The 16419-nt window shown below is 38.5% G+C and overlaps 1 protein-coding gene across 19 annotated transcripts in view; it reads left to right on the top strand.

Moving 5' to 3' along the window:
* SGIP1 (SH3GL interacting endocytic adaptor 1) overlaps window positions 1–16419 on the top strand; it is a 217763-nt gene that overhangs the window by 154522 nt on the left and 46822 nt on the right. For 13 of the 19 annotated variants that reach the window (XM_046003690.1, XM_046003689.1, XM_046003693.1 and 10 more), the window contains one exon: window positions 5500–5559. The exons of 5 other annotated variants lie outside the window; for them this stretch is intronic. In XM_046003690.1, the coding sequence (XP_045859646.1) occupies window positions 5500–5559 (60 nt within the window). Of the gene's footprint in view, window positions 1–4505; window positions 4572–5499; window positions 5560–16419 lie in introns of all 19 variants that reach the window. One more of the 19 variants, XM_046003802.1, reaches the window with a different exon arrangement.

Below are 16419 nucleotides of genomic sequence, written 5' to 3'. Positions count from 1 at the left end.
TCAGCTGGATGGTTTTCCCAGGTTTAAATGCCTCATTTTGCCTGGAGCATCTTTCCTCTTCCCAAGGCTCATCTCTCTGGACACCTCTTTACCCATCTTCCATAAGCTGTTGCCTCTCTCGTGTTTGCATGGTATCTCTGACCTGGGGCTCTGCCCTTCCATTTTCTCCCATTGGCTTCCTTTATTGTCTGAATCCCCCTCCAAGTCTTCCATATTGTTAACCAGCTGGCCCCTCCTGCACTGCTTGGGAGAATCATTAACTCAAAGCTAAATAAATCCCTGCTATTATTTACCAAAGAAGAGCATGCCCATGTGAGAAGTACTTTGATCAAAGCCTGAAGCTCTTCTGGAGAACTCCCTATTTTCCCAGGGATATGAACGAAGGGGTGCCTCATAAGGGCCCCAAAGAGAATTTCAACTATATCATGTGTTCTATATTTTTAACCAGACTAGCCCCAAACAATCCCTCAAATTTGGTAAAAATATAGCCAGTTATTCATGAACAGATATTTAACATTATTAATATAGCCAAGTTCTGTTTTTCCCTGCATCATCCTTTGAGGTAATTTGGGGCTTCCTATTTTAAGATGCCTGTTTGGTCAGTTCTCTCTGGAGTCTTTTGTTTGTTTTTTCTGTAATGTCCCAACTTTTTTGGGACACTGTTTAATACTCCTGATGGCTACAGCCATTTCCCCTTCTTGCTCTGTTTTTTTGTTTATTTGTTTTTGTTTTTGTTTTATTTGGAGGCTTTTGTTTGGGGTTGGTTTTTCCTCAAGATTATTTGTCCCACCTACTCTGATTTTCCTGGTTGGTCAGAGAGGAAAGTAAGAAGCATAAACTCTCCCTCACAAAGGAGACCTCAACTGACCTCAGATGACTGACTAACATATTCTTTAAACTCAGTGAGATTCATAGAGAAAATGACACACACAGAGAATTTGAACTGTGTCCATGTTTTATACAATGTGTTTTTATACTCCCTGCCACAGAAGTCTCAAATCCTGGCCAGTGACTTTGATTCTTAGCACAACCAGTATGCATTCTTTCAGGATGAATGACAGAGGGGTTAATATATTATATAATATAATATAATATAATATAATATAATATAATATAATATATATATATATATATATAGCCACCTAAGAAGATACTTATATTGCCTCATTGCTGAGGACCACTCTGATTTGTTTGATTCTGGGGTTTGAGGGGGAGGTTTGTTGTGTTTTGTTTATTTTGTTATTTTGGTTGTCCTCTTCTTCATGCTCCTGTTCTTTACTTCCTGCTGCTGTGCGTCACCTGACAGCCACTTCCCTCTGAAGTAAATGTCCTGTCAGATGGCTGCCCAGCAGCTCCTATGTATTGCTGTTTCTCTCTTTTTGGAGAGGATGTGCTTTGGCTGTTCAACACCAAAGGGCCGACTATTCATGACTGACTTGGAATGTCAACTTCATGCAGTCAAATGGCTTGCGGGGGATAGAGAATTTCAGCAGCAAACTTTTGAGATTGGTGGCTCAACATTTCCCTCCTACCACACAATACTTTTTTGACATTTCCTATGACATCCGAGCCAAAACTGGGTCAAGTGTCGTGGAAACTTTGTATGTATTTATTTGTACTCACTTATCACATAGTGGAATGCAATCCAAGGACTAAACTTTTTAAAGAATATGCTCCCAAAATTTGGACATAAAATGTTTCATGAAAGCTGTGATTATAAAGTAGAAAATCTGATGCCACATCTGAAATTAGGACTTTCTGTGCATTTCCGAATTTAAGAAGATACACTATTATTTTTTATTTTTATATTTTTAATTTATTTTTTCTTTATTTATATATTTTATATTTTTTATATTTTATATTTTTTACTATTATATGACTAAGAAAGGGAGGGGAAAACTGCCAAGTAAGCTAAGATGCAATGCTTTCTTATCACACTTAATTCTCAAACTCATTCCAATTCCAGAGATATTAAATGCGAAAAAGTGCACATATCAGAATCAATGAAATATATATTACTCCTTTTGCACTAGAAACACTCAGAAGACCATCACTATTTGATTTTTGGGGGAAAATCTTACTAATTTTACAGGAATAGAGAAAAATGTTTAAAATTAGTCTAAGAAACAAGCAAACTCTTAGACATTTAGAGATAAACAGAGTTACGTCTAACTTCAATATCCATTTTTCTTACTTTTTTTCTGATTTCTACGGCTGAGAGTTAGGGTTTGTTTTTTTTTTTCTTTTTGGTACCCAAATGCAGTAACAATACCATGAAGACAATTTTTTCATTGTTAAATGAAAAAATACATATATTATTAAATGTATTGTTAATTATATTCCTTCTCTGTTAACTATGCAGTTTCAACTGCATCTTTAACATTCTCTCAGAAATCTGAATGAATGAAAAGTAACCATTTACAGGCACCAAAGGAAACAGTAGGTGGATTTTGATGTTTCCTTGGGTGTAGAACTCCAAGCAAAAGTGATTTATATTTGGTAATGGAATATTAGCTGTAGCATCTAAATCTTACAATATTTTATCCAAGTCTTTGTCCCTCCAGGCTGGGTGGCAATTCTGAATTGGATAAACATTCTTTTAAAAATACTTGTATTAATGCCAATTACTCTGCACAGAAAGACCTTTGGAGATGGATATCCCTGGTCAAACTAAAAATTCTTACTCTATGTATATATTATTTTATCTTATTTCATTTTACTTTATTTTATTTTATTTATATATATATATATATGTGTATATATATGTTTTGTTTTTTAAAGATGTCTCTAGTTCTGACTTCCCCATCCCAGATCAATCTGAGGCAATTTCCATTGTTAGTTCCTAAGGAAATTCTTTTCTTCTGTATTTAATTTGAGTGTTGCCCTTATTTAAGAAACCACAGAGTTATCCAATAATTCACCTTTTAAGTTCCCCAATTTACTTATGATGTTTTCTTTGAAGGCTTCAATGTCCACAACCACCATAAAAAAATTATGAGCATGTTATTCAGCTCTGTGAACTATTCTTTTGTAACTTCAATTCAAAAAGCAAATGGCAATATTGGAGGCCCATTTTTTTGGGTATGCGAATTCTTGCCTTCTAAAAGTTTGTTTTTTCTTTTAGTCCCATATAGTTAACATACAGTATTATATTAGTTTCAGGTGTACACTATAGTGATCAACAATTCTATATATTACTCAGTGCTCATCATGATGGAGGCTCCTCATTTTAAAGAAATTGTAAATACGAAGTTAGTTCTTCAAAGGGAAGAAATATCCTCCATCATTTCCCACTAACAGGTATGAAAGAGTATTGTGACATTCAGTTACTGCTAACGTAACTGTTTTGCTTCATATTTTCTGGACAGATTATGGAGTGTCCTTCTTAGTGCCATGCCCTGTTCCTCTCCTAAAAATATTATATGCATTGCGTTAACTTGTTCTAGCCACCAAGGAAGCCACCTGTATAATAAATGCTGACTGACAGGTGCTATCTTAGAACCTTAAAAACTGACAAAGAATTTCTTTTCCTGCTTTGCTTCCTAAATCAAGGAGGCAAGCCAGTGGAATATTTTTTCCAAGAAACAATGTTTACAGAATAATTTTACTACCATCATCAATTTCCTTATCCTCTCTATATTGTAGGGAGGATTCTCCCTTATGGGTGTTTGTATAGATTTTATTCAATTCTTAATTTAAGTCGTAATAATACTCTTAAGACCTGTGGAATCAAGCACTTTTTTTTTTTTCATCGCAAAGCATAGAACTCCAATTACCTGTGTTTGTTAGTTGGTGAGAAAGGACACCATGTGCAAAGATCTGGAATGGTTGGGATCCAGAGCAACTGTTGTGATCAATTTACAAATACATTTGGCCATAGCTGGATACTATAGCCAAAGATGGAATTACAGTAATGTTGTCCAAAATTATCAGGCCATAACAACTAAAGACGGGCTCAAGGCAAACTAAATTTGGATACCGATGAGTTTGAAATGGGATACTTCATTCAGCAACCTCAGATTTATACTGTTGCTTTTTTTTTTAGTCTTGTTGAAAGCTTACTCTTACCCATTGGGGCAGGGAGAAGTTGTATTCTGAATGACCCTGTGTACCAAGAGGTTCTATTGATGGACGTATGTCTGGCCACTTGAGCACTGTGTCTGAGTGAAATGCACTTGCACAAGACAATTACTAATGATGGTGCCTTTAACAATTCCCTGAAAAAGTGGGAACGTGATTTCCTCCGTGGAGCTGACTTCAGCCAAATTCACAGATGCTGAAAGCTGGCGTCTTAAAATTTTTAACTTTTTCTCATAGAACCACCATAGAATAAGCACATCACTTGTTTTGTATCCTCTCATCCTTATCCCAGCGTATTAGGTTTCATTTCCTTTTTCCATTAATATCATTTCTGTGTTTCAACCAGTGAACTGTACCGTTAATTTCATTTGGGGTTTGTATGCGTGTTTTTGTTTTCCATTCCTTTATATTTCTTTGGTTCGTAGTGTCAGAAGATGATGTTTTTTATGACAAACTGCCCTCGTTTGAAAGGCGCTGTGAAACGCTGGCAGGTATGGTGCTAGCCAAGTGATGTCTAGGTACCCAGACTTTAAAAAATCCAAGCCATTATGCCATCTGAATGCTGTAAACTTCATGGACATGCTACTCACCTCATGAGTGTCTGGTGCCTCTCAGAAGCACCTTGTCTATTTATTTTTCATCGTGGAACTCATTCCACCAAATTTTCTTTTTTTAATGAACATATTTAAAAGCAGCAGGTTGCATGACAGTTTCTCAAAAGGTTTGAAAAAGGTGAGATGCCACTGCTTTGTGAATTTACAAAGGAAGGAATAATTTAACTGCTCGGAATTACATGTCCAGTGACTGCTTTTTGATTTAAAATACAATAGAACAATGTCAGTAATCTTGTCTTCTCTTTGGTATGTAGGTAAAGGGTGTTTTGAGTCTGGATGCCTAAGGTGATTCCAGGCGAGGGAACGGAAGATAGTGTGACATCTTCCATGAACTTTAAATTGATATGCAATGCTGTTGTCATTTAAAACCTAAGCTAAGTTTGATATAACCCATAACACCGAGTTTATCTTTTTGAAAATACAGAAGGGGATGACACTGAAGATGAAAGGGATACAGCAATTGCTGAATGACCATTTGCCCTAACTAGTGCAGTTAAAATATGCTGACGCCCCTGCATGGCCAGGAAGACTTCCACTCCATGCGCTCAAGCACCGAGTATCAAGCTGCCAACAACACGTGCCCATCCCTTTAGGCCTCCATAGCTTTGCTTTTGCTTTCTGTTTCCCGAACTAAAAACCAAAACCAAAACATAGACTGCCAGCCTTCCCTTTCTCCTGCACGCTAATGGCATGCAGTGCCTCCGCCCTCCCCCATAGTGAGATTAATGACCTGTAACTCATACTGTGTCCTTCTCTCTCCCTCTCCTTAACCTTTCCCATCCCGCTTCAACTCCTGGCCATACAGAGAATGAACAGCCTTCCCTCGTTTGGTTTGACAGAGGAAAGTTTTATTTGACTTTTGAAGGTAAGTAGTACATAGCATACCAGATTCTAGTTTACTCCCCTCATCCTTTTTTTCCCATCTGCATTTCCAAATCCCAGTTCTCTTTCCAAAAGACCTGGTCTCACCTTCTTACACAAATGCTATGGCTACTTAGAAAATATGAAATACTAAAGAAAATATGACATGAATTTGGTTTGTATGGGATCTTCAATTTTTCATATTAAAAAAAATCAAGCCAATTTGAAGTCAATATTGGTTACTTAATTAACTGTGTTAAATTGGAAGAAAAAAAAAAAAGCGAACAAACACCTTTTTTGGCCAAGGAACTTAACTCTGTCAACCAGGGCTCTTTCCTGACTCTTTTGCAAATATGACAGGAATATGACAATGTAAGGACTTTTTGGTTGGAATTAGCATTTAATTTTGTTTTGGATAACTAATATTTCAGATATGACATCCGTTATTGTAAAACCTAAATATATATACATAGTCTTATGACAAGGAATGTTGCACAGGAGATCAGAAAAATGAGGAGAAGAGCAAAAAGGAGTATTGTAGTAAATTCTATTTGCATCTACTGAAATTGCAACCGACGTGGCTGTAGGAAAATGTACAACTATCGCTGAACTTGTCATTTTAGAAGATTAAGGTGAATTTACATAAATATAATGTCAGATATTTAACCTCACTCTTGAATAATTTGTTATATTCTGAATTAAGGATTAGCATTCTTCTGTTTTATGTTAAATTCTAAATCATTTTAATAGACTTGGCATTTGATAAAAAATACTATTTAAGCTAATTGTAGGGAAAACTTAAATAATTTAATTTAATTGTGGGTGGTCTAACCCGCAAATATGTATCACTTAAGCTCCTACTTCCTACCATTTTAAGAACTAAATTTCTCCTAGGATCAAAAGTTGGCCAAAATGTATTCTATTCTAGAGTCGAGTCTAAACATTGAACTTGTCTTTGTGTTTTACGACAGCAAAAAGAACTTTTCCAACTTGAGTGTGTGTTTTATCGCAATTTTAAAAATCAGAATGACTGATAGAGATTTTTAAGTAGATTGTGAGGTGTGGCTTTTTTTCTCTCAAGGGTGAATTTTCCCTGCAAGAGGTGGAAGTGCTTAGCCTGGAGTAGCCTGGGCAGCAGCAGAAAAGAGTGATCTGATTTAAAGCTTCTCACATATCTGATGTCCTGTCCTAGCTCAGGTGGAGGACAGGTGGAGAGGCATTCTTCAGGGGAGGATGCATGATTCCTACATGATATCAGAAGCCTTCATTGCCTCGGGTCATTACTTTTATAATAACTAAGATGCAAAATCCACAAACTTATGACCTTCTAAACTTTCTATTTGAATTAGATGGAATTAAAAAGTGCCCAGGTGTCTTTTTACTGATCAGCACATCTCAAAAAGAGAAGCTACAGTTGAATTGGTTGGTAATCCCAAAGTACAGCAAGTACCTGCCTATGTAAAGGCCCTCTCTGGGGTTCAGGCTGGCCGCAGCAGAATAGTTGGCCCCGTTTTAATGAGGAAATTGAACAATATGATATTGTCAACCCTGCCTCAAGTAACTGGGGCTCCACAAAAAAGAAACTTCCATGTGTTTGTTGTTTCCATTTGTTTTGGTTTTAGAGTATCTATTGACTAGTTTGCTTGTGTTTGAGTTTGGGTTTCTTTAAATAAAGAGAGAGACTTTTTTTGAAGATATCTATCTAAAGACAATTTTAAGTTATTGGTCTGTTTGTTTTCAAAATATATATTATCAACCAAATATAAGTATTAGTAACTGTGTGGAATATCAATGTGAACTACATTTTTTTCATTTTAGGAAAATAATTATAATATATAATATAAAACATAATAGTAGGTAACTAAAGTTGGTAACATAGCCATTCTAATTAGTAAGACTGAATCTCATAAGCATCTTGTTAGATCAAGAAAGTCATGCAAGAAGGTGTTTTAATAGAAATAAATTGTATTCATTTCTCTAGTACCGTGTTACCTTCATCTTGGACTTTGCGCAAGTCAAAGAAGTATAGAAAAGGCTTCCGGAGGGACTATGGGAGCAGCCATATCACAAATATATGCCCCTACTATCTCATTAAGAAGTGCTTATGCAGATAAAAGTACATTAAAGTGAACTTCAGGACTTAGGAGAAACTAAACATAACACTTTGCCATCTGAACGAGAATGGCTGTTTTAAGAATAGAGAAGGATAGGATTCCTGCATGGCTCGGTTGGTTAAGCATCTTAGTTTCAGCTCAGGTCATGATCTTAGGGTCATAAGACCTAGCCCCTCACCAGCTCTATGCTCAGCGCAGAGTCCGCTTGTCCTCCCGCTCTGCCTCTCCCCCTTAGCTCTACACACCCAAATAGACAAATAAATAAAGCCTTTTAAAAAAATGGAGAAGGTTTGTTTTCACCATTTATATACATTAGCCTCAGGTATTTTTACCTAGTGCAAACTGGAAGGATTTTTAAAATTTTCTGCTGTGATGATACATGACATGGAATAGTCGCCCAACCCAAATTTTAAACTCCGAATGGACAGTCATTCCACATGCTCTGTCCAATAGCACTGCTAGCATATTCTCCTAGGGCACTCTGGTTTTGCCCACACTTGTTATGATTCATATTATCATTTTCTTCAATTCTTCATTCAGGGAATCAGAAAAAGAAGATTTCTAGGTCAGATTATTCACTTGTTCTAAACAGCTTTTAAATAATTATTTATTGGCATCTAAATACTGTTTCTATAGTGTTCAAAACCTTAGCTGGTCTCATTCATTGCTTTGTTCTTACAGTGCCTTTGTTCTTACAGTAAGTGTTTGAGCCACTCCCCAACCAACCAACCAACTAGTGAACATTGGCTTATGAATTTATCTGGAGATAAACATGATATGCTTCATACTTTCAAATTTGATTTAACAAGAAAGACAGAAAAGTGTTAAACAACAGTTCTAACCCACAAGAGTTCCAAAGCTTTTCTTACTGTTTCACTTTGATAAACAATTTCAGTAATATCTTAATCTATTTAAGTTAGGTTTAAAAAAAAATAAAGGTTGCAAAAAGTAATGACTTAAATTAATTCATCCAAGAGATAGCTATTGAAGCTATCAAGTATTCTTCTGAGATGGAAGGAAGGGAAAGATATTTCCACAACAAGCAGAAGATGTTACTGTTAGACATCTGAACAAGTCCTTAGAGCATTTTCAACATAAAGATGTTTCCAGAAATTTGCTGTCCCTCTCCTTGATTAGCTTATTTAACTACAAAATCATCTTTTATCTATCTGGTAATGAAAAACAAACAAAAAACCTTGTAACCATTCTTAAGTGTCCTTGTGTCTGAATACCATCTCCATCCTCTGTGCATACAGCCTCTTGCACACCCGTCTTTAGACTGTTCTGTGCTCCTGCTAGTGCTCTCACCCCTATCACGCCTTCGGGAATGTCACATCCTTAGCAACACCCTCCTCTACATTCGCAGGCTCTCTGCCAACCTCGCCCACCTGTTTCCTTAACTGAATCCCAGCTCTGTTCAGAGACCATCGCTTCTGTAGCACTCTCCCTGGAAAGTTCTCCAGTCTTCTGTGGGCCATATGTCATGGGGCTCCAAGGCACTGTTTGAATTCTCCCAATTCCCTGTTGCCACTTCCAGACCACCTCCTGTTGACTTGTGTGCAGCCCACCTGCTGATTCCACCGCCCACCACTCCTTGCTGTTCACTGCTGACCCACATTCTTCTGCATTTAACTGCAGGCTTAGAGATGCAGGAAGCCCCTTTTCGCCCTCTTCTTCACCTTGCTTCCTAGCTTTATCCTGTGACATAGATTGATGTGGATGACCCAGCCAACATCCTGGTTTTAGGGTTCTTTGACTTCTAAGATATTTTTTTTTAAAGATTTTATTTATTTATTTGACAGAGAGAAATCACAAGAGAGGCAGGCAGAGAGAGAGGAAGGGAAGCAGGCTCTCTTGAGCAGAGAGCCTGATGTGGGACTCGATCCTAGGACCCTGAGATCAGTGGGTTAAGCCGCTGCCTTCAGCTCAGGTCAAGATCTCAGGGTTCTTTGATTTCTTCAGCTCCAGCACACTTTCTCTCCATGCTACCCAGTAATCCACACCTCTGGCCACGTCTTGGATCTTGGAAATGGTCCCCACTGGCAAGGTCCTGTTGGTTATTAACCAACAGTTTGTCATCCTTTCCGTATGCCAAGGCTAGATTAGACAATGATTTTTTTTTCTCATTTAACAAATATATATTGAGGATTACTGTGTGCCAGTACTTTCTGTAAGCAATCCCCAGTAGGAAACAAAATGGAAAAATATCCCTATAGTCAGGGAGCTTACATTCTAATGTGGAAGGTCAAAAATAAGGAGATAAATAAGTAAAATATATAGCATGGAGGTGTTAATAAGTTCTCCAGAGAAAAATAAAATAGGGAAATAAACTCCCAATGGAGTATATTGGACATGGCAATTTTAAATAGGGGAACCTGGGTGTATAAAAATAGTGGGTCATAATAAATAAATATTATTTGAGTGCTTTACTATGTGCAAAGTATGTTCCTGTATTATGTCATTTCATCTGCACTGATGAGGAAATTAAGAGTCAGAGAATATATGTAACTTTTACAGGATCCCTCGGCCAGGAAGGGGCACAGTGGGAATTTGAACCCAGGTGGCCTAGCTGGAGACAGAAGATGATGTTCTGCTCTGCATGCATGACCTCATTCAGTCTTTGCAACAGCCCCTTGATGTCAGGGGTTCTGACGGGTTTCCCCAGTTCTCCTGACCACCATTCCCCAGCTCTGAATTTCCCTAACTACATCCTGTCTTTGACCCCACTAAGACCTCTGGTCTCATGTTCACCCCATGCTCAGTGCACTAGTACTACCTAACATCCAAGGTCTTTTCTAGACCTCTTGGAGGAAAAATATGTTTCTGTAATGACTTTATTTTTTAAAAAATTTTATTTATTTATTTGACAGACAGAGATCATAAGTAGGTAGAAAGGCAGGCAGAGAGAGAGAGAAGCAGTCTCCCCACTGAGCAGAAAGCCTGATGCGGGGCTCTATCCCAGGACCCTGAGATCATGACCTGAGCCGAAGGCAGAGGCTTCAACCCACTGAGCCACCCAGGCGCCCCTGTAATGACTTTAATTATCTCTACAATAACAGCTACATTTTCCTCCTTGGAATTCCGTTGACTATATGAAAAAATTAACTCTTGGACATTTTAAATTTCTGACCTCATTTATCAGGGTTTTAAATATCCCTACTTGACAACTGGTAAGACAAAATCATAGTCATGGACCACACAACTTTCCTTACCATGACATAGCAATCACATCCTGTAAGAAGCAAACAGGTCAAATTTTTCACATATGGCCAGGGGATATTAATTTATTCATCTGAGAATCACTAGGCAAAGGAAAATTGGAAGGTTTGATCTGTTTTCTGGGAGCAACTGTTTTTGCTAACTTTACAATATTCTTTAAGTGGGAAGTGTCCACCGACCGTCCCCACCCCACCGTAGGCAGGCCCTTTGTAGTCAACGATATGGTAAAGTTATTGAGTCCCCACTTCAGCAAATGACACCGTTAAGTATGACCAGGTTAAAAAAAAAAAAAAAACGTATAGAAGCATAAAAAACAGTGATACAAGACCATTTTCATTAAAAATAGGAATATCACACTCCCTAGCTATTCTGAATATTTATATGGAAACTCCATGGCAAATATGAAATGTAAGATCCTTTCTATTAATAACTGAAGATCACGGAGAGTTTTTCTAAATAGACCGAACCTGTTAAGAGCTAAGTGAGCCTGAACCTGCAAAATGCTCTACCAGGCAGATCTGCTCAGGGTTTCAGAATTCACATTGTTGCTTCAGAAGAAATTAGTTGCCTGGTTCTGAAGATCTCCAGATTGACCAACCTGCTGATATGTCTGTCACTTGGGTTCTTGGTCTTTGAGGCAGTTGCCCTGTCTCACTCATGTTTACTGCATGGCTGGCATGCTGGAAATGGGCCGGGAAGTCAGTGAAGGAGAAGCTCCTTCTCTATACTACTCAACAAGACTTCTGACAGCAAATGTATGCGTTTCCCCCCTTACTCTAAACAAGTCTGACACTAACAATCTGGAGTGAGTGCAGACCCCACAGGTTAAGGTCTCAGTCTCAGAAGACTGCCCCCTCCCCACTTCAGATGCCAGTTGTAAGTCCCAGGTTTTGTCCCTTGTGCTTCTAATTGACCAGCTATAAAGTGAGAGTTCTTACAAACGCCCATCTTGGGTTTAGTCATTTGTGAGAACAGCTCACAGAACTGAGCTTTACATTCTATTACCTATTTATTATAAAGGCTGCAACTCGGGGGCAGCCAAATGAAAGACATACATGGGATAAGGTTTGAGGAAGGGGCACAGTGCCCTAAGTAATGCCGTCCTTCTAGTACCTTGACGTGATCACCGAACTGGAAGATCCCCAGAAGTCCAGCTTGGCTTCTCTACCCAAGAAGCATTTGTTTATAATGTCTGCTATTTTCTTTGTCTCCAGAGTAATCTCTCTGGTATGTGGTACCAACTAAGCCTGGGAGTTTTCTCTTGTATCTCCATGAGACTCACTTAGGGCCATAACAGTCCAAAATACATAGTCGTTTCTGAATGTGTCCCTCAGTCAGAAGAAAATGAGTAACTCAATAACTTTAAAATATATAAATGTTAGGGGCATGTGGGTGGCTCAGTGAGTTAGGCATCCAACTCTTGATTTCAGCTCAGGTCACAATCTCAGTGTCGTGAGATCAAGCCACAAGTTGGGCACCATGCAGAGTGTGGATCCTATTTAAGACTCTCTTTCCCCCTCTCCCTCTCCTCCTCCCCTACCCCTTTCTCCCTCTCTTTAAAATATGTGTGTGTGTGTGTGTGTGTGTGTGTGTGTGTGTGCGTATGTGTGCCAGATGGCCTTGCTTTGCTCAAGATTGAAGACTTTTACTCCCCAGTAAAGGAGATGAACCCTGAGTTTGAATTACACATGCCTGGGCACTGACTATAGTTACCTAATAGAGAACTAATGAGATCAGCACAAAGCCCCAGAAAGAAGAATTGTTATGTGTAGACAATTTTAAAACCTGAAGTGTAGGTAAATTGTTTCCCAGAGCAGGAAAAGGGAACTAGGGTCAATGATGAAAAGAACAGAAAAGATAAAGAATATTCACACACGCACTCCTCCATTCCAGTAATCACTAAGCATTCCATGATGTCCTCAGTGCTCTAAGCCCCTGTGCAGGAATGATGGGGGAAAATGATGCTTCTGCCTTCTAGGAATTTACAGGAAATGGAGGAGATGGGCACTTCCTACAAAAGGCATACTATAGCAACAGTCATAATGGAATGTAAAAAAGTGCTGGAAATGTGTGAATAGTGGATAGACTTTAACTGGGAAGAATCTGGGATAACTTCTGGAGGCACAGGGACTTGAGCTGACTGATGAATTTGAGGATTTACTGAAGCAGTTCAGGAGAAGTAATAAGGGATTGACAGCACCGTTTTCATCCTGAGATTCCGAAAACATCATCAAGGTAGAATCACTTGAAATCTACTAGGATGTGGAAAGGAGTGAAAACTTCCATCCTGAGACACAGGGAGAAAGGTGCTGTTTTAAACCAGGAGAAATGGGTATCCAAGAGAACTAGAAAGAAATGAGTTACTTTTGGGACCTCTCAATTTTAAGGTCCTGCACCTTCCATGTAGATGAATCTAGGAGTAAATAGATTGTAAAAATTTGGGAGTCATTTGCTTAGAGATAAGGACTGAATCCATGGGGGTAAAGGTTTAAAGTTGGGGTAAGCCTGCATTCAAAAACCAGATTGGGAAAAGAATGCATTGTGACTTGGAAATTTCTCTATTGTATCCTTTCTTTAAATAGCCACACAATATTAGTGATTAATTTTTAATGCATGATATTCAGTAAATATGCTTTTGTGGAATGTATTACGTGCCTAGATCTTTTGCTGATCTTCCATCTCTCAGTTGTTTTTGCTCTAGGGAAAGCCTAACTGGCTCACCCAGTTGCACTCATTATGACTGTTAACCTAAGTACCAGATAGGAAATTTGCAGACATCAAGCCTAGAAGGAAAATACCAGCTTTTACTCAGCTGTTACTGCAAATACAAGTTAACACAATGGTGACGCACTGCCTCCTTTCCCTAACTGCTTCCTATTAAAGCCTCTGTCCTCTTTGGGGATGTGGCCTTCTCGGGTGTCTTACCATCTTTATTTCCATTCCTTTTTCTTCCTTCTGACATGCAGATAGGAACACTCAAAACTGAACATAATATGAGACTGAGAATAGTTTTATGATTTCTTGTGTACATCAAAAAAAATGTAATGACTTGTATAAATCTTAAAAATAATTGAATAATAAATTTTGTATTTCCTTGCTTATGAATAGAAAGAAAATTGTCTTTTTATAGGCTACTTCATTTTTCTTTTTCCTTGAAGCAGGGGCTCTTGCAAAATATTGTAATGTAATAAACTTATAGCCATATCTGTCATGCTCAAAAGAAGGAATTTGTTGTCTTTTATGATATTATAGAGTTTGACTTGAAATACTCATGGCGGCTTCAATATGTATATGCTCCGATGTGCTCATAAGGACTGTCTATATTTGCATATTATATATAAATGTATACATACACACACACATATATGTGAAATTGATTATGAGGTGCATAGCAAAATGCTATGTTTTTCTATGTTCACCAGTTCTGCAATAGGTGGGTATCTGATGGGGAAAACAATGAAAAAATCTGTGGAATAAGGCCTTGATAATATTGCTCTAGGGACAGATATGGTTATGGATGTATTCATTTAATCAGCAAGTGTTTATTGAGTCCCTACTATGTGCATGGTACTATAAAAGGTATTAGGTTTACAGTAGTGAATAAGAAAGACATGTTTCTTCCTTCATGGGAAGGAATTAAACAAGTAGTTACAATAATGTGCAGAGACAGTTATATCCAAATTTGGAGGGAGACCTAACTGGCCTAGAAGTTAGGGAGAACTTCCAAAGGAAAAGATGAGAGTGAAATTTAAGTCTACACAGAGTCTGCTCTGAAGAAATATAAAATGTCGCTGAGTTAGAATTCTGATATAAAATCTTACATAATGTAAAAATGTTAACCTACAGGTATATTGGGTATTATCCTAGATACTAAAAATAGAAAAAGAGTCCCGAGTGCTTTATATCAGTTTACTCTCAGCACATACACATGCATGCACATAGACACACACAGAGAGAAAAATATATGTTCTATAAAAATAATGAAAGAGAATGTATATACATATATGGAGAGAAAAGGTGTCCGTGTGCGCATGCGTGTGTGTGCACGCATTAGCTCCGGAGTCAGCCCCCCCCCCCCCCCCCAGGTCTGAATTATAGCCTCAGCACTGTGCGACTCTTGGTAGGTTACCTAACTTTTCAAAATTTCAGTTTCCTCCTATGGAAATTGGAATAGCAATCACACCTCGTGCGTGAGTTTGAAGTCACGATTGAATGGTCAAGAACTGAGGTCAGAGCACTCAAGGCACTCGACAACAATTAGCTGCCAGCGCGAGTCTCCAACTTCACACTCCCTTTGCTTGTGACACGGCAGGGTTCTGTATAGTTTGTGCCTGCTTTGGAGAAGCATGGGTTGTAGCTCTCAAGCCTTCTTCCACATAAAACATGTAGCAACTTGGTGGGCTGTGAGTTGCTACACGGGCTCCCTCCTTGCCAGCAGGGACAAGGAGCAATCTTTCCCCCTCTGCTTACAGAGCAAGAGAATGATTTGGAAGCAGAATGCATTCTCCCTGCTGTACACCCCTCGCCTTCACCAGAGCCTATCATTAAAGCTGACTTGCAGAGACTAATGATCTGGCTGGTGGTACACTCCTCGGGGTGCTGTGTTCATGCTGATGGGAGATGCTGGAAGAAAATCTGTTACCGTCTCTTTTATCAAAGGGTTTGTAAATCACGGCATTTCAGCAGATTTGACAAGTAATTTCAAACTTCCTGAGACAAAGAATGGAGAAGCTGCGAATCACCAGGGGGTAGCTGCTTTACCTTTGCATTGTTGTGAGCTTTCATCATGCAATAGCTTTTTTTTTTTTTTCATTATTATTACGTGTCCTCTAAGAAGAGCTCTCCATAAATTAAGGCCACCCATCCATTGTACTCTGGACTCTGGCCACTCCAGACAGAGAAGAACCCCTAACCACCCCTTCCAGAGAGAAAAGCTGACAAAATGAATGAAGAAATGATTCAAAGAGGCGGTGTCAAGACCCAAGAGAATCTCCCATCTCCAAGCCACTTCAGGATGTGGAATGGATATGCTTAATCCACACCATAAATACCCCGAAGAGATATTAGTCAGTCATTTGTGAAAGGCCTTTGCAAACTATAAAGTACTATACGCACGTAATCATTTCCTTAAACAATAATTGGCATCAATGAATACTTACAACGTGCTGAGAATTTTGCATTCATTGCTTCATTTAGTGAGTCCGAGATTGATTTGGGCTCATCAAGATACGGCATTGAAGACAGAGCATTAAGAGAAGCCATTGTTCTTAAGATTTTCACCCTTTTGTGTCTTCAACTATTTTGCAACATGCATGTGGCAGTAATTTCTGCCGGAGAGTGGACTTTTGGCAGTTGGGAGTCTTCATGGACTTATTTCACTTCTGCTGGTTATTTGGTACCACGTCAGCAGGATGTGAGTAAATATGGCCTTGGGATTTCTTTTCCTGTGGGCACACCTTCACACAGACAGCGTGTGCTGTTTACCATTGTGTTTCTTGATCTTATATTCAGAATAATTACAGCATGCCTTC

This window comes from Meles meles, chromosome 1 (genome assembly GCF_922984935.1).
Source record: "Meles meles chromosome 1, mMelMel3.1 paternal haplotype, whole genome shotgun sequence".
In the NCBI taxonomy this organism is placed as follows: domain Eukaryota; kingdom Metazoa; phylum Chordata; class Mammalia; order Carnivora; family Mustelidae; genus Meles; species Meles meles.
This window is presented reverse-complemented; position numbering and strand designations above follow the sequence as displayed.